The sequence below is a fragment of the Oncorhynchus mykiss genome, chromosome 9, assembly GCF_013265735.2.
Source record: "Oncorhynchus mykiss isolate Arlee chromosome 9, USDA_OmykA_1.1, whole genome shotgun sequence".
In the NCBI taxonomy this organism is placed as follows: domain Eukaryota; kingdom Metazoa; phylum Chordata; class Actinopteri; order Salmoniformes; family Salmonidae; genus Oncorhynchus; species Oncorhynchus mykiss.
The window spans coordinates 56,451,179-56,474,838 of NC_048573.1; the positions used below are offsets into that span (position 1 = coordinate 56,451,179).

The 23,660-nt window shown below is 43.0% G+C and overlaps 1 protein-coding gene across 1 annotated transcript in view; it reads left to right on the forward strand.

Annotated features, from left to right (window-relative positions):
• LOC110531212 (metabotropic glutamate receptor 4-like) overlaps positions 1-12,369 on the forward strand; it is a 216,838-nt gene extending 204,469 nt beyond the window's left edge. The window contains exons 9-10 of the mRNA XM_036988394.1: positions 4,365-4,611; positions 10,145-12,369. Coding sequence (XP_036844289.1) covers positions 4,365-4,611; positions 10,145-10,194 — 297 coding nt within the window. The 3' untranslated portion in view covers positions 10,195-12,369. The remainder of the gene's footprint in view (positions 1-4,364; positions 4,612-10,144) is intronic.
• The last annotated feature ends 11,291 nt before the right edge of the window (positions 12,370-23,660 follow it).

A 23,660-nucleotide genomic window follows, 5' to 3' on the forward strand; every position in this document is an offset into this window, starting at 1 on the left:
TTGTCTGAGCACAAGATATGTGATGCACCTGAGTGAGACCTGGAATCTTGTACAAAGAGGTTAACAGTGGCAGCATTTCGGTCTTCTATTGGATATGATTAGTGTACAGTGTACATTAGGGATACATTACTTTGCCTTAACTTAAGCCCAAAGCTTTTAGATTTTTAACAACCTCTAACTCTCAATGAACTAACTGAACAAATGTGCTTATGTCTTTTGGATCTCCTGCTGTCAATGTTTTGTTTTAGTTGTAGAGACACATTCTGAATCATTTGAACACCTTGCGTCCACCTACATGGGGTCTTGTTACATAACGACACCATGGTTATGATGGTGCCAGTGTTTCCCCAGATTATTTTCCTGGCATAGGGGGTTGCCTCACCTATACAATGAGAGGGGAAAAACTGCATGGTAGGGGTGTGCGTGGGTACACTCTTAGAAACATATGATAACCCTTTTTGGTTCCAGGTAGAACCCTCTGTGGAAAGGGTTATACATTGATCCCAAAACGATTCTATCTGGAACCAAGGGTTCTTTGATGTTTTTTTTTTCTAAGGTTATATAGAGAGGGGATGGCTGCGGCTTTAGGCAGTTGATAGGTTGAGGATGACACTCCTATTTGACTGGCAGCAGAAGTTCAGTCAGTCAATGAGGTGATGAGTGGCAGCATGTGTACAGTTAGCCCTGGAGGTGGTAGGTGGCATCAGTAGTACAGTCAGCCCTGGAGGTGGTGGGTGACAATAGTAGACTGGCAGGTAGCTCTGTTAATTGTGCCTCCTGGTTGTCTCCTGGTTGAAAGGAGGGTGACACAGCACCAAGCTCTCTTTTGTGCTTGATAAGGACAAGGCAGCTGATTGGCAGGGTTGTCAGAACAGGGTTAATCATGCATGACGATATGCACGCTCTGCCAATCTGGGATGTTTGAGAAGATGGAGAGCGTTGGCTTTACATTGCTCTGACGTTGCACATGAAATTAAGCTTAAAGAGCAACTATAAGAGTTTGATCATGTTCTTTCAAGGCTGTACAATGGCTTCTGCACATTTTTTCTAAGTAATTAAAAGGGAAGCACTGCAGCAATGAGGTGTGAATTCAGTACGTTCTGTACTGTACGGTGGAAACAGATGATAAACGCTCATTCAAGCACAAAACAGCCTTAAAATATATTCCCTACTTCAAAGGAAGCTTATGCTGGCATCCAACCACTGAAAACGACAATAAGTAATGACTAACATCTCAAGCATTTTTGCTGCAAACAAAACCCAGCCAATGGCAAATACAGAAATCAGAAATCCAGTCATGACTCCAGCTGCTTTGATGTTGCAGAGGACAAAGAGGATACATGGGGATGGCTGGAATGGAAAACACTATCTATCTATAAACGCAGAAATAACCATTCCTGGTTTAAGTTAATCTTATGAATGGATTAATGTTTCCACATTGTTATCTGTTTGGAGGCGCTGTGTGAGGCTTTTCACTGTGATATTATGGGCCCAGTTACATTCCTGACACGTGGGAAAATGCAGAGGCAGTATCCTGTCAGAGGCAGGGCTGTAGATTGACAGGTGTGTAATCGTGGTGGCTCGGAAGGAGGGCCTGTTTCATGAGGCAATCTCACTAAATGGTCCCTGGCACTGTTTATCCTCAGTGATAAAGACACTTGCATGCAGAGGGCCAGGGATGGAGGGCTTTGGATGGCACTGTAGCTGCAGTCAGGTGCAGGTAGTCTGCAGGAGGCACAGCTGGAGACCGTCTTATGTTTGATTGATCCAATCCAAGCCAGGTCTGGCAAGTCCATAGAAATATGCATCATTTGATCATCAGAAATGATAAGGCTTTTGTTTGGAAGATGTTACTTTCTGATAATAGGGTGATTATATTCTGGCCACTTACACCTATACACAAGGTAAATGTAGTTACCTTTTGCACGTCAGACTGTGGAATGAAACAGAATGCAGGGGGTGAAATAGCAGCACAGATTTGATAGCTTCTTTAGGAGAGACAGGATGGCTTCGCCTGGTGGAGTCAGTCTCTTGAGCACCATTTTCCTGCTGTGGCAATGAGGCACATTGGCGATCATATCAGTTTGTCAAGGCATATTTATCTGGCCCGGGACAGGGGTCCTAGCCCCCTTACAGAGTTACTCCACTCTGTACTCCGGAGGGGCAGCAATATTGTGCTGGGATCACCCAAGGCCATGTGAAATCTTCTCAGTAGATTGCATACTCTCCCTCAGTACCCCTGTATTTCCCACTTCAAGGAAAGCCCATTGATGCTTGCAGCGTGATCAAATAATTAAATGACACTATCACGTTCGTTGAAATGAGCGGACCAAGGCGCAGCGTGCATTGAGTTCCACATGTTTATTAAAATGAAACTTACTAATAAAAACAATAAACAGCAAATGAGACGTAACGACTGGAGTACTCACAGGCACTACACAAAAACAAGATCCCACAAACTAAAGGTGGAAAAAAGGCTGTGTAACGGCTTTCATATAGTGAAGGAGAGTTGGACCAAACTGCAGCGTGTCGATTGCGATCCATGTTTATTTAAACAAACGTAAACATGACTAAACACGAACACTACAAAACAATAACCGAAAACAGCCTATACTTGTGTCAACTAACATCAAACAAGGACATCAAGACACTCAGGACAATCACCCACGACAAACTCAAAGAATATGGCTGCCTAAATATGGTTCCCAATCAGAGACAACGATAAACACCTGCCTCTGATTGAGAACCACTCCAGACAGCCATAGACTTTGCTAGATAACCCCACTAGCTACAATCCCAATACATACACACCAGAACCCCAGGACAAGACACACCACAATACAAAAAACCCGATGCCACACCCTGGCCTGACCCAATACATGAAGAAAAACACAAAATACTTAGACCAGGGCGTGACAGGCTGCCTAAGTATGATCCCCAATCAGAGACAACGATAGACAGCTGCCTCTGATTGGGAACCATACCCGGCCAACAAAGAAATAGAAAAACTAGAATGCCCACCCAAATCACACCCCGACCTAACCAAATAGAGAAATAATAAGGCTCTCGAAGGTCAGGGCGTGACACACTCTCATTTTTCTCAGGCATCCTCAGGCATCCTTCTCCACTGACGTTTATTTAGGGGCTTCTATATACACAACACTTAAAGAAAAGCAGATTTAATCATAAGTCATAGGTACCATATGGCAGGCTGCACTAACTCTTTAGATGTAAGTATTTCAGCATCCAGACTGAAGATAGAGCTGCAAAAAATGTAGAGTGCCAAAGCAGCACTATAACTAATGCATGTCATCTGTTGACATTCTCATGACAGACGACCTGTCGGGTTATTCCCTGTTGCCATAACACTAAGTTACTCATAATGTCTGGAAACACAATATCAGTCTACACCTCGGGCAAATCTATTAGGGATGTGGCTGGGAGCTGTGTTTGCAGTTTACACCCTTCTCCCTTTGTTCATCAGGCCCAGAATAGCTCAGCAACCCTGTCCCAAAGGAAGACAGAATGATGTTCCAAATAAGACATTGTAAAAGAAAAGCTTTTTGCGGTTTTCCAGGAGAATAATCCTGATGTTCACCACAGAGAGTAAATGTATATGACAATCTTCCAATCTTCTACATATTATCTTCTCTGTTTTTGCAGTTACAGTGCTTTTTAATGCATAATGCATTAATGCATTTGTTTTCTACTGCTGTAGTAAATCAGTCTGTACTGTCTAACAACTCATTCAGATGACCTATATGATCAGACACGAAGACACATTTTAATCCCATTGAGAATATGATATAATTTATATGGGAAAAGCACTCCGAGGCACACACTCAGGCATTGTGTTGATGTTCTCAAGATGCCTCTCCCTGATCCTTGCATGTAGCCATGCTTTCTGTGCACAGCTGTGAGTCCCAGCTGCCTTTACACTCAGTTGACTCCAACCACTCTACCACAGCCCCAGGCCCTAGGGGGAAGACATCTGTAGTAGAGTCACTCACTGGGAGGCCTCCTCCATTAGTCACATGTCATAAACAAACAAATAGACACACCAATAAAAACATAAACAGGAGTTGATGAATAATTCATAAAGCACTTGAAAACAGAGCAGTGTCCACTCCATGTGTCTTATCGCGTCTGATGTTGGGGGTTTGATATTGCTGGAAGATCTACTAGGAGACAACTGCACTCATATGTTGTCTTGTTTAAACAATGTATAACTAGGTAATGTACTTTCAAAATATCAAAGGTCAATGCTGTCACAAGGATCTTGAGAACCCTCTCCTTAGCCACTTGAACAGCACCATCTCTTTCTTGTTGTGTAACAATGTTTCCTTTGCTTGTCTCCTTCACAGATGTACATCCAGACCACGACTTTGACCATCTCTGTGAGCCTGAGTGCCTCTGTGTCTCTGGGAATGCTCTACATGCCAAAGGTCTACGTGGTCCTTTTCCACCCGGAGCAGAACGTGCCCAATCGCAAGCGCAGCCTCAAGGCTGTAGTCACTGCAGCCACCATGTCCAACAAGTTCCCCACCAAGGGTGGCCTCCGTCCCAACGGAGAGGCCAAGTCTGAGCTCTGTGAAAGCCTGGAGACACAAGGTTAGCAGCGAAGGCCTCAGGATTAGGGATGGAGCGAGGGGGAAATGGAGATCAGGGGGAAGAGAGGACAAAAAGACACACATTTAGTTTTTACAACACTCTGTCCTTGAGTTTATGCCTTAAAGTCAGTCAGATGTCATTTTGAGGGGAAAGTATCAGGCTTGAAAAATGAAAAGCAATGCACTTGCCTCTATATAAACGTAATTGATGGCATTGTTATTTTACACCTCAACAGCTTTGTGAAATGATCTTGTTATTTTCAGGATGTAGGGAATTGGTAGTGCATTTTGTTTCATGCCAACCCTAGTAGCATCAAGCATTGGCTGGTGCTCTGAAACGTGGCACTGTCGGCAAACAGGACATAAAGAACAGCACAGGGTGAGATGGATCGATAGGAAAGGCTTCACATTCAGGTATCATCCTGCAGAGATGGCCATTAATATTAACTTTCAAAATCAAATCAAATTTATTTATATAGCCCTTCGTACATCAGCTGATATCTCAAAGTGCTGTACAGAAACCCAGCCTAAAACCCCAAACAGCAAGCAATGCAGGTGTAGAAGCACGGTGGCTAGGAAAAACTCCCTAGAAAGGCCAAAACCTAGGAAGAAACCTAGAGAGGAACCAGCCTATGAGGGGTGGCTAGTCCTCTTCTGGCTGTGCCAGGTGGAGATTATAACAGAACATGGCCAAGATGTTCAAATGTTCATAAATGATCAGCATGGTCAAATAATAATAATCACAGTAGTTGTCGAGGGTGCAGCAAGTCGGCACCTCAGGAGGAAATGTCATTTGGCTTTTCATAGCCGATCATTAAGAGTATATCTACCACTCCTGCTGTCTCTAGAGAGTTGAAAACAGCAGGTCTGGGACAGGTAGCACGTCCGGTGAACAGGTCAGGATTCCATAGCCGCAGGCAGAACAGTTGAAACTGGAGCAGCAGCACGGCCAGGTGGACTGGGGACAGCAAGGTATCATCATGCCAGGTAGTCCTGAGGCATGGTCCTAGGGCTCAGGTCCTCAGAGAGAGAGAAATTAAGAGAGAAAGAGAGAATTAGAGAGAGCATACTTAAATTCACACAGGACACCGGATAAGACAGGAGAAGTACTCCAGACATAACAAACTGACCCTAGCCCCCCGACACATAAACTACTGCAGCATAAATACTGGAGGCTGAGACAGGAGGGGTCAGGAGACACTGTGGCCCCATCCGATGATAGCTGCGGACAGGGCCAAACAGGAAGGATAAAACCCCACCCACTTTGCCGAAGCACAGCCCCCACACCACCAGTCTCCATTGGTGCAATAGGAGGCAAGATTATTGCTCCAGCACTTCAGCCCCATCCTACAGTAACACAGCTGCCGTGGTCGGAATGATCAAAATCCCTAAATGTAAAAGCGTATTCCAAATCATGAGAAAATAAGTTGATTTATGGATAGTCACACTCATTCATCCATACAGAATGACGTTTTCCTGTATCTAATGCATCATCAGTCAATATTCCCATTACCTTTGGAGAACCAAAGCCAATGTTGAGAACACGTTCTGAATCCTCTATCACAGTGCTATTTGAAATATGCAGTTGCACTTCCTCTGAATGTGTAGGAAACAGGAGATGAAACTCTCAATATGGGGTATGTCAAAGAGACTGCTACAAGGAGATGAACAGAGTTCAACAGAGAAAAAATGGCATACCATTTGGGAATGGAAAAAATGATTATAGCACCCATGGGAAATGCTCCCCCAATTTCACAGTTTGACATCTATGCCATGACCCATCTGGCCCAAGTCAGAGGACTAACAGCTGCTCTTTGTGCTTGTGTGTCAGACTGTGACGAGGGAGGAGAGCCCTGTGAGGGACTTTAGACGCTCAGGTAACGGATGGAGAGCCTGACAATCAGCCTGCCTCTCACTCTGTATGACTGACCAATTCTCCCCCATTTACTTTGTGCCAATGTTCAGTTGTATCCCATGCCTGCCTAAGATATGTACTGTATGCACAAAAACATACCCACGGCTATAGCACCTTGGATGGTGTCAGACATTTATCACATTAACATACACACCCTTGACCCACAGACGTCGGTAGACAATGTTGGCGTGTTGTACTGCAGATGGCCTGAGAATGTGGTAACGGATGTAGGGAGATGTAGGGAGATGACACCACTGTGGGCTGAATGCAGGGGATAGCCCCGCATCCCCAGTCATTTGTTTCCCACGTTGACAAACAGAGGAATTTGCTGTAATGGAACGTAGAACAACAATAAGATGTGGGAAAAGGGGAAAGACAGATGTGTCCACAAGCTCCAGTTCTTTCTGGACCATCTATTTTTTTTATCTTGGCATCGCAGAGCATAAATATTTAAATTAGGTTAATTTATCAATGCTGCTCTGGGAGAGGTTCTGGGTGGAATGGAGAGTGCCCCCCACCCTCCCCACCTACCACTCCCCCACTACACATCCAACCCTCCAGTACTGTTGTCCCACACACCCTCCCTCTCCCCCCACTACACATCCCACCCTCAAAAACTGTTGCCTCCCACACCCTCCTCTCCTCCCACTACACATCCAACCCTCCAGTACTGTTGCCCCCCACACCCTCCCTCTCCCCCCACTACACATCCCACCATCCAGTATAGTGGCCCCCCACACCCTGCCTCTCCCCCCACTACACATGCCACCCTGCAGTGTAGAGGCCCCCCACACCTTACCTCTCCAACCACTACACATCGAACCCCCCAGTACTGTTGTCCCCCATACTGTCCAAGTCTCCCCAATAAACATCCCACCCTCCAGTGTACTGGCCCCCCAATGCAAATCCATCCAGCTAGTGCAGTATCCCCTCACATCCTCCCTCACCTCCCACTACACACCCCACCCTCCAGTATAGTGGTTCCCCATACCCCACCTCTCCCCCCAATACACGTCCCACCCCCCAGTACTGTTGCCCCCCACACCCTACCTCTCCCCCATTTCACAACCCACCCTCCAGTGTAGTGGTCCCACACACCCCCACTACACATCCCAACTTCCAGTACTATTTCCCCCACACCCTCCCTCTCCCCCACCACATATCCCTGTCCTCCAGTACTGATGCCACCCACCCACACCCTTACCTCTCCCCCCACTACACATCCATCCCTCCAGTACTGTTGCCCCACACACCCCCTCTCCCCCCACTACACATCCCAACTTCCAGGACTGTTGCCCCCCAAACCCTCCCTCTCCCCCCACTATACATCCATCCGAACAGTACCGTTTCCACCCCACCCTCCAGTATAGTGGTCCCCCATACCCCACCTCTCCCCCCACTACATATCCCACCCTCCAGTATTGTTGCCCTCCACACCCTCCCTTTCCTTCCACTACACATCCCACCCTCCAGTACTGTTGCCCCCCACCCCCTCCCTTTCCTCCCACTACACATCCCACCCTCCAGTGTAGTGGTCCCCCACATCCTACCTCTCCCCCACTTAACATCCCACCCTCCAGTACTGTTGCCCCCCACACCCTCCCTCTCTCCCAGTACACATCCCACAATCCAGTACTGTTGTCCCCCATACCCTCCCTCTCCCCCGCTACACATCCAACCCTGCAGTCATGTTCCTTCCCACACCTTACCTCTCCAACCACTACACATCCCACCCCCAGTACTGTTGTCCCCCACACCATCCAACTCTCCCCACTAAACATCCCACCCTCATGTGTACTGGCCCCCCACACTCTCCCTCTCCCCCCACTACACATCCTACCCTCCAGTGTAGTGGCCCCCCACACCCTCCCTATCCCCCAACTACACATCCTACCCTCCAGTGTAGTGGCCCCCCACACCCTCCCTCTCCCCCCACTACACATCCTACCCTCCAGTGTAGTGGGCCCCCACACCCTCTCTCTCCCCCCACTACACATCCTACCCTCCAGTGTAGTGGCCCCCCACACCCTCCCTCTCCCGCCCACTACACATCCCACCCTCCAGTACATTTGCCCCCCACCCAAGCTGTCAGCAGTCGCCGCTCAGATTTATCTGCTCTGACTCACCCAAACTGCAAATGCTGTTGTGGACAAGATTGGCAGATATGTGTGATGATTTCACTATAGAACAAGTGAACTGGTGACAGATTTATTTCGAGAGGACATACCATATCGGTCAGGTCACAACTTGATAAAATAAGTAAACATTTTGTACAGTGTCTCTCACATCTGGTAATTGTGTGAGATCCACATTCACCATGTACTGCATAGTTGCATATTGTCATCTTATGCTCAATGTTATCACAATTCTCCAAGCTATCTCTATGCTTTTCCTAAATGTTTTCATTTCTATCGACATGGTGCCACTGTTGCATGCTTTGCTTGGTGCACAGAGAAAGATCTGAATGTAGTTACTGAGCCTTACATTTGAATGAGTACTATTGCATCACATACTACCCTATACTGTACTTAAAACAGGGCCGGCTCCAGGCATAAGTGGCTTTTTTCTTGGAACTCAGTCGGGGTCTCAATTTACTGTTGAGAGCAAGTTCGAAATTTGGAGAAAGTTCGACAAAGGAGCAAGTTCGAAATTTGGTTGTGCCCCAGCAATGTTTTTCTTGGTATGTCAGTCACTGACCGTCACTCAATTAGCCATGTCAGCTAACAATTTTCATATTGGTAAGTTAGTCTACCCAGCTTTCTAAACTTGTAGCAATCATGCCCAAATACCGACCGGTCACGCAGGGCATGTGCCCAAGGTCCCTGTCCTCCAGCAGAGCCCATTGGTTTTGTTAGTCACTCTCACTCAGATATAATTTACATGGCATAAGTTATGGCAAAATCTCGCTAAGGGCCCCCAAAAGGCTAGAGCCGGCCCCGACGTAAAATTAACTGCAAGGGATACTTTACCATGAAATAGTCTGTACTTATAGGTCAAGCTGCAATTACTGGTTAAATAAGTCATTCTTAAGTCACTTTCAGAACAGTAGATATCCATGTGGAGACATCTCACTGGGCACAGATGTCAATTCAATGTCTATTCCACGTGGGATCAACATGATTTCATTGAACTGAGGTTGTTTCAACCAGTGTGTGCCCAGTGGGTTGTTACAACAGCATCCCAATAAGCAATTCAATATTAGTTTTGAGAGTCAATTACTAGCAATAGCCACATCTGTACCCTGCTCTGCCCTTACTTTCCAGCAGATCAAGGAAATCTGCATTTAGATGCAATTTACAGTTGGCAAAACATTTCCTAGGAAGTTAAATAATTATTGTAATACTAACCACACAACATGAAAAATGCTACCAGTGCTTGCTATGCATATTAATTACTCTCTTACTCCACTGTTGGTTCCACCTGTACTCCCTGTTGACACTTGTGGTCTAAGGAAGTCATGCATAAATAGAAACTGTGCCGGCAATCACCTTAATGGACTGGAAGATAAGCCCCTGACAGATGGTTAAATAAGCCTTAATTGAATTGCCCAAATCTTCACCCACATCGTTTCCTCTCGCTCTTCTTTCCCTATCTTCCTCTTTCACGGCTCTATTCACAGCATTGGCCTCCAAGCAGACATACATCAGCTACAGTAACCATGCCATCTAAGAGACAGACAGTGGAACTCCGGCTTGGAAGAATAGCAAGGACCGTGGGGTGAACAAACACCAAAAACTGGAGCACCAAGATGCAAGAGCAGTGGCAAAGGTGGAGAAATGAGAATGAGAATAATCACTCAACATACAGAACTGATGTCACTATTTTCAAGAGGACAAGGCAAGGCAAATATATTGAATGCCAAACAAAAGCAGTGCAGGGTGGGGAAGTGGGGATGTCAGGTAGACAGTGATGTCTCCCCTCCCCACCCTCCTTGTGACATGTCAGATACACCAGGCAATTACATTTCCAAATTCAGTCAGAGCCAATCACTTCAATTCAGTGTTTTCCTTTTGGAGTTTATATAACAGCATTTCTCTTCTGGTGTTTTGTCTGAAGCTGACTAACACCCTCTTCGGTAAGAGTGAATTGAGTTTTCTCTTTGTGTGCAGCAGTGTTGTGTCTCTCTCTACCAGTAGTAATGTGCAATTATTTGCCTCCCTTTCTTCTCTGTCCTTTCCAATGCGGGTGAATTGCTGAACATAATATCAAATTAGTCAAAGCTGTCAAAAGTAGATGAAAAAGTGTGTTGTTGGTGTGGGGTAAGTCTTCATTCAAGGCCAAAATAAACAAATATTAATACTCAGGCTCTGTAACATTAACATTATGTTATCATCATTTTAATGAAGGTCATAGTTGTGAAACAGAGCCAACAAGTATGCACCTTTCCAACCTTTAACATGTATGAATATTCAGTGTTACAGCAGGGGTCCAATAAGTGTTTTCTTAACATTTTGTACATCAAATAAAGCGATGGATTTTCACAGATGATAGCGATATCATAGCTGACACCATCTTTACGGGCTAATATACAGTCATAGAGCATGCCTGTGGGAGCATAATGTGTACTGTGCTGTGTTTTCAAAATCTATTAAATCCAACATGTGTGAGGATTGTAGTTCAACAGACACAGTGGCATTATCATGTTTTGACTATTACACACATGGTACCTTATGCAGATTAATGCAGATTAGAATACATGAAAAGGCATAAGAACTGGCTAAAAAGTAAAAGTATTGTATGTTCAACCTCGCCTACTTTTCAGTGAAATACAGCTTCAAGACTACAGCCCATAGACAGCCATGCACTGCCTCAGTGTATTCATGCTGGTATTGTCACATGTGAGAATATCATTTCATGGTCTTGTTCCGTTAGAAATTCAGCAGTTCCATCTCAACGTGATGAATTTGGAATCTGTAACAGATATGTCTAACATATAGCTAGCTATTGGCGATACGTTAAGTAATGGTACAAAACACTCTTTGGAGCATCAGCAGTGTACTCTGTCTAGTGTGCACCATCCTTGGTTACGTTATCGACTAATTTGCCATGCACCTGTGATTTCCGTAATAGTGCTTGTTCCCTTAATGTTGTTCAGAGAAAGGAAGTCCCTCCACATCCACATGAGGGAATTGGGTTTAAAATCCCCTAAGGACGATATACATGCCTGTGTGGAAATCTAATTAGCATAATAAAAAAATCCCCATAAGAATCTGTCAGTTTAAGCTAGAGATATCTGTTTGTTTGCATTGGATATATCTCAATCCACCGCATCCAGCAATTTAACACTTCTGCATCTGCGTTGAAAGGTGACAGAGTTAGAGAGGTGTTTGACAGACCATGAGACATCCCGAAATAACAATTTGGACGCTACAATTAATGGTCTTTTCACAAAACCGTCTGAACGGTTTGGCCTAAAAGCTATTATGACCCCTCTATGCAAAGATGAGACTCTCACGAACAGGATGTTGTTTCCTGTTTTGGAATAACACGAACATGTCAGTGGTTTTGCTCTACGACCCCTACAAGGGACCCCCTGTATCGTCTGAAGTCCGTACGACCGATCTACCAACATCTGTCTGTAGAGTCCGAACAGTTCGGGCTATGTACTAATAACCTGTGTAAAGGTGAGACTCTGACAAACACGTAAATGTTGGTTTGTTGCTCTTGGATGCGCACAGACCTCCCAAGACTCGTCTGAAGGTCCTCCGGTACCAGATGACAAATGTAATGGAAGTATATACAGTGCATTCGGAAAGTATTCAGAACCCTTTACTTTTTTCCTGATCAACCCACACACAATACCCAATAATGACAAAGTGAAAACAGGTTTTTAGAAATATTTGCAAATGTATAAAAAAAACAAAAACAGAATTACATTATTTACATAAGAATTGATATCCTTTGCTATTAGACTCACATCCAGTTTCCATTGATCATCCTTGATGTTTCTACAACTTGATTGGAGTCCACCTGTGGTAAATTCAATTGATTGAACATGATTTGGAAAGGTACACACCTGTCTATATAAGGTCCCACAGTTGACACTGCATGTCAAAGCAAAAACCAAGCCATGAGGTCGAAGGAATTGTCCGTAGAGCTCCGAGACAGGATTGTGTTGAGGCACAAATCTGGGGAAGGGTACCTAAACATTTCAGCAGCATTGAAGCTACCCAAGAACACAACGGCCTCCATCATTGTTAAATGATGGAGTCTCTTCCTAGAGTTGGCCAACTGGCCAAACTGAGCAATAGTGGGAAGAAGGACCTTGGTCAGGGAGGTGACCAAGAACCAGATGGTCTCTCTGAAAGAGCTCCAGAGTTCCTCTGTGGAGATGGGATAACCTTCCAGAAGGACAGCCATCTCTGCAGCACTCCACAAATCAGGCCTTTATGGTAGAGGGGCCAGACAAAAGCCACTCCTCAGTAAAAGGCACATGACAGCCCACTTGGAGATTGCCAAAGGCACCTAAAGACTCTCAGACCATGAGAAACAAGATTCTCTGGTCTGATGAAAACAAGATTGGACTCTTTGGCCTGAATGTCAAGCGTCACGTCTGAAAGAAGCCTGGCTCCATCCCTATGGTGAATCCATGGTGGTGGCAGCATCATGCTGTGGGGATGTTTTTCAGCAGCAGGGACTGGGAGGCTAGTCAGGATCGAGGGAAGGATGAAAGGAGCAAAGTAAAGTACAGAGAGATTCTTAATGAAAACCTACTCCAGAGCGCTCAGGACCTAAGACTGGGGCGAAGGTTCACCTTCCAACAGGACAGCAACCCTAAGCACACAGCCAAGACAATGCAGGAGTGGCTTTCGGGACAAGTTTCTGAATGTCCTTGAGTGACCCAGCCAGAGCCCGGACTTGAACCCCGATTAAACATCTCTGGCGAGACCTGAATATAGCTGTGCAGCGATGCTCCCCATCCAACCTGACAGAGCTTGAGATGATCTGCAGAGAAAATTGGAAGAAACTCCATAAATACTGGTGTTCCAAGATTGTAGCGCCATACTCAAGAAGACTTGAGGCTGTAATCGCTGCCAAAGGTACTTCAACAAAGTACTGAGTAAATTATCTGAATTCTTATGTAAATGTGATATTTCAGTTAAAGTGGGCAAAAAAAGTATTTAGTCAGCAACCAATTGTGCAAGTTCTCCCACTTAAAAAGATGAGAGAGGCCTGTAATTTTCATCATAGGTACACTTCAACTATGACAGACAAAATGAGAAGAAAAAAAATCCAGAAAATCACATTGTAGGATTTTTAATGAATGTATTTGCAAACTATGGTGGAAAATAAGTATTTGGTCAATAACAAAAGTTTATCTCAATACTTTGTTATATACCCTTTGTTGGCAATGACAGAGGTCAAACGTTTTCTGTAAGTCTTCACAAGGTTTTCACACACTGTTGCTGGTATTTTGGCCCATTCCTCCATGCAGATCTCCTCTAGAGCAGTGATATTTTGGGGCTGTTGCTGGGCAACATGGACTTTCAACTCCCTCCAAAGATTTTCTATGGGGTTGAGATTTGGAGACTGGCTAGGCCACTCCAGGACCTTGAAATGCTTCTTACGAAGCCACTCCTTCGTTGCCTGGGCGTTGTGTTTGGGATCATTGTCATGCTGAAAGACCCAGCCACGCTTCATCTTCAATGCCCTTGCTGATGGAAGGAGGTTTTCACTCAAAAGCTCACGATACATGGCCCCATTCATTCTTTCCTTTACATGGATCAGTCGTCCTGGTCCCTTTGCAGAAAAACAACCCCAAAGCATGATGTTTCCACCCTCATGCTTCACAGTAGGTATGATGTTCTTTGGATGCAACTCAGCATTCTTTGTCCTCCAAACACGACGAGTTGAGTTTTAACCAAAAAGTTATATTTTGGTTTCATCTGACCATATGACATTCTCCCAATTTTCTTCTGGATCATCCAAATGCTCTCTAGCAAACTTCAGACGGGCCTGGACATGTACTGGCTTAAGCAGGGGGACACGTCTGGCACTGCAGGATTTGAGTCCCTGGCGGCGTAGTGTGTTACTGATGGTAGGCTTTGTTACTTTGGTCCCAGTTCTCTGCAGGTCATTCACTAGGTCCCCCCGTGTGGTTCTGAGATTTTTGTTCACCGTTCTTGTGATCATTTTGTCCCCACGGGGTGAGATCTTGCGTGGAGCCCCAGATCGAGGGAGATTATCAGTGGTCTTGTATGTCTTCCATTTCCTAATAATTGCTCCCACAGATGATTTCTTCAAACCAAGCTGCTTACCTATTGCAGATTCAGTCTTCCCAGCCTGGTGCAGGTCTACAATTTTGTTTCTGGTGTCCTCGTTGGTCTTGGCCATAGTGGAGTTTGGAGTATGACTGTTTGAGGTTGTGGACAGGTGTCTTTTATACTGATAACAAGTTCAAACAGGTGCCATTAATACAGGTAACGATTGGAGGACAGAGGAGCCTCTTAAATAAAAATTTACAGGTCTGTGAGAGCCAGAAATCTTGCTTGTTTGTAGGTGACCAAATAGTTATTTTCCACCATAATTTGCAAATAAATTCATAAAAATCCTACAATGTGATTTTCTGGATTTTTTTTCTCATTTTGTCTGTCATAGTTGAAGTGTACCTATGATGAAAATTACAGGCCTCTCTCATCTTTTTAAGTGGGAGAACTTGCACAATTGGTCGCTGACTAAATACTTTTTTGCCCCACTGTATTTATATTTAATTCATCTGCAAACATTTCTGAAAACATGTTTTTGCTTAGCCATTAAACAATTTAATCAATTTTAAAAGGAGGCTGTAATGTAACTAAATGTGGGAAAAGTCAAGGGGTTTGAATACTTCATGAATGCACTGGCAGACTGTTTAGTGACACAAATAAGGGCTAAAGAGTAAGCCTATACAAATCTCTCCTCTCATCTGTACTGTGGCCAGGCTTCAATGTTGTTAGTCATAGAGTATTGTTAGTTTAATTTCATCATTCCGGAAAAAATATCAGCATTGGTGATACCACAACAAGGACAGTCAGTAAATATAGTAAGAAAAAGATTGGCAAGATTCTGTACCACAGAAATTCACATGATATGGTAAGCAATTGGAAAAATGATTCTATAAGCTCCATAAGGAAAACAACTGTAGAAGACGTTTATAAATAATATTGGATAGAAAGGACAACCCTGTCTGTTTAATTTATGATTCTCAACACTCTGCTTCAACAAAGATCCCAGATGTTGCAGCAAAATTAAATGTTTTCATTTTTCATTGTTTAAGATAAAGTATTGTGGGATTGTTTGTGTTTGTGAATATGATGATTTACTGTTTGTGCCTCCCCTTCATCTTTTTTCCAACACTTGCAAAATAGAGTATGTAAGTGCTGATCGAACTAAATGGCAAGTTAATGTATGTTATTACAAATTAATTGATCATGTCTGCTTTATGTACTGACCTATTAAAAATGAAGAAAAATAAAAAATAAAAATTACAGTGCCTGGATATTTATGAATTATCTATAGAAAACATGAAAATGTGTTGAGCATGTTAATTTTTATACAAGATATTTCTAATAAAATACTGTTTTGCAAAACAACATGCTGCTTCTTATTGTTGAGGTCAGAATATGACATGTTAATGATGACATTATCTCCGGGGAAACCACAGTGCTGTTCGAACCCTAGCCTAAGAAATGCATGGACAGGGAGAGATTTGTACTGGGGACACGCAGGCAAGTTGGAACAATTCATCATTAGTATTCTTTATCTGCAGGACATACTGTAGGAAATACACAGGCAGAGGGACCAACAACGTTGCACCAGCACCACCCCTGCAGCATTCAGGAATAATTTATCTTCTTCTGCAACCCAACACAGCCAGACTCTGAGCTAAGGCCATTAAAACCCCAGCCTTCATGCCTTATTTTTGTTTTCTGTTTAAAGGGATGTCACTTCTATTACAGACAATGTGGTAACATAACCTGAGTGTACAAAACAATAAGTACACCTTCCTAATACTGAGTTGCACCCCTCGTTTTGCCCTCAGAACAGCCTCAATTAATCAAGTAAAATGTTATTTTTCACATGCGCCGAATACAACAGGTTGAAATGCTTACATTGACATGCTTACTTACAAGCCCTTAAAAAACTTGTTATGGCTGGGGGCAGTATTGAGTAGCTTGGATGAATAAGGTGCCCAGAGTAAACTGTCTGCTACTCAGGCCCAGTTTCTAATATATGCATATTATTGGTAGATATTGGTAGACTGAGCACGCACCCTGTGGGGCCCCGTTGTTGAGGATCAGCATGGTGGATGGGTTGTTACCTACTCTCACCACCTGGGGGCGGCCCGTCAGGAAGTCTATGATCCAGTTGCAGAGGAAGGTGTTTAGTCCCAGGGTCCTTAGTTTAGTGATGAGCTTTGAAGGCACTATGGTGTTGAACGCTGAGCTGTAGTTAATGAATAGCATTCTCACATAGGTGTTCCTTTTGTCCAGTTGGGAAAGCGCAGTGTGGAGTGCAATAGAGATTGCGTCATCTGTGGATCTGTTGGTGCAGTATACAAATTGGAGTGAGTCTTAGGTTTCTGTGATAATGAGGTTGATGTGAGCCATGACCAGCCTTTCAAAGCATTTCATGGCTACAGACGACAGGCTACAGACGACATCCTGGTAATCCGTCTGGTCCTGTGGCCTTGTGAATGTTCACCTGTTTAAAAGTCTTACTCACATCGGCTGCGGAGAGCGTGCTCACACAGTCTTCCAGAACAGCTGGTGCTTTCATGCATGATTCAGTGTTTCTTGCCTCGAAGCAAGCATAGAAGTTATTTAGCTCGTCTGGTAGGCACGTGTCATTGAGCAGATCTCGGCTGTGCTTCCCTATGTAGTCTGTAATAGTTTGCAAGCCCTGTCACATCCGACAAGCTTTGGAGCCAGTGTAATATGATTCAATCTTAGTCCTGTATTGACGCTTTGCCTGTTTAATGGTTCGTCGTAAGGCATAGCAGGATTTTATATAAGCTTCCGGGTTAGCTCTACCCTTTAGCTCAGTGTGGATTTTGCCTGTAATCCATGGCTTCTGGTTGAGGTATGTACGTACAGTCACTGTGGGGACGACGTCCTCGATGCACTTATTGATAAAGCCAGTGACTGATGTGGTGTGCCCCATGCCATCGGAAGAATCCCGGAACATATTCCAGTCTGTGCAAGCAAAACAGTCCTGTAGTTTAGCATCTTCTTCATTTGACCACTTTTTTTATAGACCGGGTCACTGGTGCTTCCTAGTTTCATTTTGGCTTGTAAGCATGAATCAAAAGGATAGAGTTATGGTCAGATTTGCCAAATGCAGTGCGGGGGAGAGCTTTGTATGCGTCTCTGTGTGTGGAGTAAAGGTCTAGAATTGTTTTTCCTTCGGGTTGCACTGTTTATCCTCTCTGGGATCGTTCGTCCCACCTCGCCAACATCCAGTGAAATTGCAGGGCGCCAAATTCAAAACAACAGTAGTCTCATAATTAAAATTCCTCAACCATACAAGTATTTTACACCATTTTAAAAATACACTTCTCGTTAATCCAACCACAGTGTCTGATTTCAAAAAGGCTTTTCAGCGAAAGCAGAACATATCATCATGTTAGGTCAGCAACTAGTCACAGAAAGCATTCAGCCATTTTCCAACCAAATAGAGGTGTCACAAAAAGCAGAAATATAGAAAAAATTAATTAAAATCACTAACCTTTGACGATCTTCATCAGATGACACTCCCAGGACTCAATGTTAAACAATACATGTATGTTTTGTTCGATCAGGTTCATATTTATATCCAAAAACCTCAGTTTACATTGGCGCCATGTTCAGATATGCCTCCAAAACATCCAGAGAAATTACAGAGAGCCACATCAAATAACAGAAATACTCATCATAAACTTTGATGAAAGATACATGTTTTACATAGAATTAAAGATAAACTTGTTCTTAATGCAACCACTGTGTCAGATTTCAAAAAAGCTTTATGGCAAAAGCACAATATTCAATCATCTGAGAACAGCGTTCAGCCACAAAAGCAAGCAATACAGTTACCCGCCAAGTTGTGGAGTCAACAAAAGTCATAAATAACATTATAAATCTTCCCTTACCTTTGCTGATCTTCGTCTGAATGCACTCCCAGGACTCCCACTTCCACAAGAAATGTTTGTTTTGTTCGATTACGTCCATATTTATGTCCAAATACCTCCGTTTTGTTCGAGCGCTTAATTCACTATTCCAAAGGCACAATGCTGAGAGCAAAATCTAGACGAAAAGTCAAAAGAGTTCCATTACAGTTTGTTGAAACATGTCAAACGATGTTTACAATCAATCCTTAGGGTCTTTTTATAATAAATCTTCAATAATATTCCAACCGGACAATAGTGTATTCATTACAGAGGAAAAAGAAGGCACGGTGTGCCCGCCTGACCGCACAGTAAACACCTGATTGGCCTCAGCCTAGTCCACTTGTTGAAACACTTCTTATTCGACCACCTTCCACAATAGAAGCCTCAAACAACTTTCTAAAGACTGTTAAGGCTGGAAGGCTGGAAGCCTTGGGAAGTGCAATCTGGCCCCATAGACACAGCATATTGGATAGGCAATCACTTAAATGAAACTACAAACCTCAGATTTCCCATTTCCTGATTGGATTTGTCTCAGGTTTTCGCCTGCCACATGTGTTCTGTTATACTCACGGACATCATTCAAACAGTTTTAGAAACAATACTACTAATAATATGCATATATTAGCATCTGTGACAGAGTAGCAGGCAGTTTACTCTGGGCACCTTATTCATCCAAGCTACTCAATACTGCCCCCTGTCACCAAGAAGTTATTCTGTAAAACTGATTTTAAACCTCACTAGGGTACGTGGGACGCTAGCGTCCAAATTCAAAAACAGAATTACTCATTATAAAAATTCATAAAACATACAAGTGTAAAACATCGGTTTAAAAATGTACTTGTTGTTAATCCAACCATGGTGTCAGATTTCGAAAAGGCGTTACGGTGAACGCATACCATGCAGTTATCTGAGAACAGCACCCAGCATACAAATCATTACAAACAGTTACCAGCCAAGTAGAGGAGTTACACAAGTCAGAAATAGCAATAAAATTAATAACTTACCTTTGATGATCTTCATATGGTTGCACTTACAAGACTCCCAGTTACTCAATAAATGTTTGTTTTGTTCGATAAAGTCCCTCTTTATATCCAAATACCTGTTCGCGCGTTTTGTTCAGTAATCCACAGACTCAAACGCAGTCACAACAGGCAGAAAATCCAAATAGTATCCGTAAAGTCCGTAGAAACATGTCAAACGATGTTTAGAATCAATCATCAGGTTATTTTTAGCCTAAATAATCGATAATATTTAAACTGGACAATAACGTCGTCAATTTAAAAGGTAAACAAGAAAGTGCGCATGAAAACCTCTGGGACTCTGGGACTGTTGGGTCCACTCATTCAGAGTGGTCTTACTCTCTCATTTTTCAGAATACAAACCTGAAACCATTTCTAAAGACTGTTGACATCTAGTGGAAGCCATAGAAAGTGCAAATTGAGTCCTTAGTCAATGGATACTGTAATGGCATTCAATAGAAAACTACAAACATAAAATCCCACTTCCTGGATGGATTTTTCTCAGGTTTTTGCCTGCCAAATCAGTTCTGTTATACTCACAAACATTATTTAAACAGTTTAGGAAACTCTAGAGTGTTTTCTATCCGGATCTACCAATTACATGCATATCCTAGCTTCTGGGTCTGAGTAGCAGGCAGTTTACTTTGGGCACGCTTTTCATCTGGAGGTGAAAATAGTGCCCCCTACCCTTTCCCTGCATTAAAGTCACCGGCCACTAGGAGTGCCGCCTCTGGATGAACGTTTTCCTGGTTGCTTATTGGCGGAATACAGCTCATTTAGTGAGGTTTTAGTGCCAACCTCACCTTATGGTGGAGTGTAGACAGGTACGAAAAATACAGATGAAAACTCTCTTGGTAAAGTAGATAGTGTGGTCTACAGCTCTTCATGAGATACTCTACCTCAGGCGAGCAAAACCTTGAGACCTAGATATCATGCACCAGCTGTTGTTTACATAAATGCATAGGCCCCTGCCCCGTGTCTTACCAGAGGCTGCTGTTCTGTCTTGCCGATAGTGTATAACCCGCCAGCTGTATGTTCTTAAGATATTACAGTTTTTAATGTCCCTTTGGTCGGATATACGTGCTTTCAGTTCATCCCATTTATTTTCCAGTAATTGAATGTTAGCTAGCAGAACGGAAGCCAAGGGCAGATTAGCCACTCGTCGCCTGAACCTTGCAATGCACCCTGATCTTTTGCCTTGAAATCTCTGCTTCCTTCTCCAGTGAATCACGGGGATCGGCGCCCGGTCGGGTGTCTGCAGTATATCCCTCTTGTCCAACTCATTGAAGAAGAGTCCTTGGACAATTTTAAGTGAGTAATCCCAGTTCTGATGTCCAGAAGCTATTTTCAGTCATATGAGATGGTAGCAGCAACATTATGTACAAAACAAGTTAATAAAAAAAATACAAAAATATAAATAGCATGATTGGTTGAGAGCCGATAAAGTCCTACCCTCCGATGCCATCATGTTATGGGGCATGAACTCTACAAGGTGTCAAGCGTTGCACAGGGATGCTGGCCCATGTTGCCTCCAATGCTTCCCACAGTTGTGTCAAGTTAGCTGGATGTCCATTGGGTGGTGGACTATTCTTGATACATACAGGAAACTGTTGAGTGTGAAAAACCCAGCAGCGTTGCAGTTCTTGACGCAAACTGATGAGCCTGGCACCTACTACCATACCCCGTTCAAAGGAACTTAAATATTTTGTCTTGCCCATTCTCCCTCTGAATTGTACATATACACAACCCATGTCTCAATTGTCTCAAGGCTTAAAAATACTTATTTAACCAGTCTCCTCCCCATCTACACTGATTAATGTGGATTTAACAAGTGACATCAATAAGGGATCATAGCTTTCACCTGGATTCCCCTGGTCAGTCTTTGTGCACTCAGTGTAGATCAGTGCAAATTTATTCAAATTCCAAAAGTGTCCTTTGAATGGAGAGAAGGATTGCTACTTCCCAACAACACCAACCCCCACAAACACAGCGAGACAAAGAAATGGTTGTAGAAAACAATTCGAAGTGGAAAACACATTATAGCACAGAATAATTTTTTTACAAGGATTTTGCAAGTGATTAATCACGTTAGTGATGACAGCAGAAAAAATAGATCCGTTGCACCAGCTCTGCTATTTTATACCATTGTTCTTAGTGCATAATTATTCATGATAATTGCTTGCGAGGCAGAGACAAATGAGCACAATGTAGATCATCTTAAATGAGTTTAATAAGAATCTGATCCCTTACCTATCCAGTTTTGTTCCCAATGAACTGTATGCTGTTCCAACGCAAAATGGTCCTTTACATCTGCAGATCACAATATGTATGGTAATAACTATTCATTTTGAGCATTAAAGGTAAGGGAAATACCAGATGTGACAAGGAGATCAATGGAACACAGACAATGGAGCACCATTCAAAATATCTGATCTAACAAAGTGGATATTCGTTATTTTCATCATGATGTGCGTGTTCTAACAAGCACACTAAAATACAATTTAGATATATTTGTCTGTTTTCGCTGAATATTATGTAGAAGTTGTCCTTTTCTGGTTTAGAAATTAATTATGCTAAATGATAACTCCCATTTGTGTACGCTGGTAACATTGCTAACCATATAGAAATGGGCGGGAGTCTTTTTAAATGTAATGTAGTTGATTGGTAACGATGGTAACGATGACATGAACATTGGGGTTGACATACATACCAGCATAGTGTGAAATACACATACTCTATAAATCTTCTTAGCCACCTTTTTTTTCAATTTTTGCCTAAAATGACATACCCAAATCTAACTGCCTGTAGCTCAGGCCCTGAAGCAAGGATATGCATATTCTTGGTACCATTTGAAAGAAAACACTTTGAAGTTTGTGGAGATGTGAATTGAATGTAGGAGAATATAACACAATAGATCTGGTAGAAGAAAATACAAAGACAAAAACAACACGTTTCTTTTTCTACCACCATCTTTGAAATACAACAGGAAGGTCCCACTTCCAGCCATCCCTCTGGTAATTCCGATGGTGTCCAAAAGATGGCAGCAGTGTATGTGTAAAGTTTCAGACGGATAACTTGAAGTATGAGCTAACTACATGACATTTACTGTGAAGTCACCCAGGTACATTTGGGCAAATCGTGAAGGAGACATTTGCATTCACATGACATTTTTCTGCAAGAAAATCATCAAATCTGTATACTTTGACTTTGATTTAGCTTTTCCAGTATTAGTAGCCATATTACAAGTTCAATATTTGTAAAACAACCAGTTCTCATAACTTCATAACTCTGAATTTTCTTAGAATTTTTGTCCAAAAGGAAAAGGCATGCTGTCGCAAAAAGTTAGCATCTACATTTTGCGAAAGATACAGGGAGATTTAAGGCAATTTAAGTGAAAACTGTAACTAGGAACTCGGGAACATTCAATGTTGTCTTGGTAAGCAACTCTAGTTTATATTTGGCCTTGTGTATTAGGCTATTTTCCTGCTGAAAGGTGAATTTGTCTCCCAGTGTCTAGGATTTTGCCTATGCTTAGCTCTATTCTGTTTATTTTTATAAAAAAAAAACCTCCCTAGTCCTTGCCGATGACAAGCATACCCATAGGTTGATGCAGCCACCACCATGCTTGAAAATATGAATAATGGTACTCAGCGATGTGTTGGATTTGCCCCAACATAAAGCGTTGTATTCAGGACATAAAGTTAATTTCTTTACCACATTTTTGGCAGTTTTCCTTTCTTGCCAAACAGGATGCATGTTTTGGAATATGTTTTATTCCGTATAAGCTTCCTTCTTTTCACTCCATCATTTAGGTTAGTATTGTGGAGTAATTACAATGTTGTTGATCCATTCTCAGTTGTATTGTAACGTAGACGCTGGGAGTCGAGAAGCAGGTGCAGGTGGTAACTTCAATATAACAAACATGGAGTAGAGTCTAGACATGAACAACAGAAACAACACTGCCAGGGGAAAAAACCTAATGGAGTGCCAGA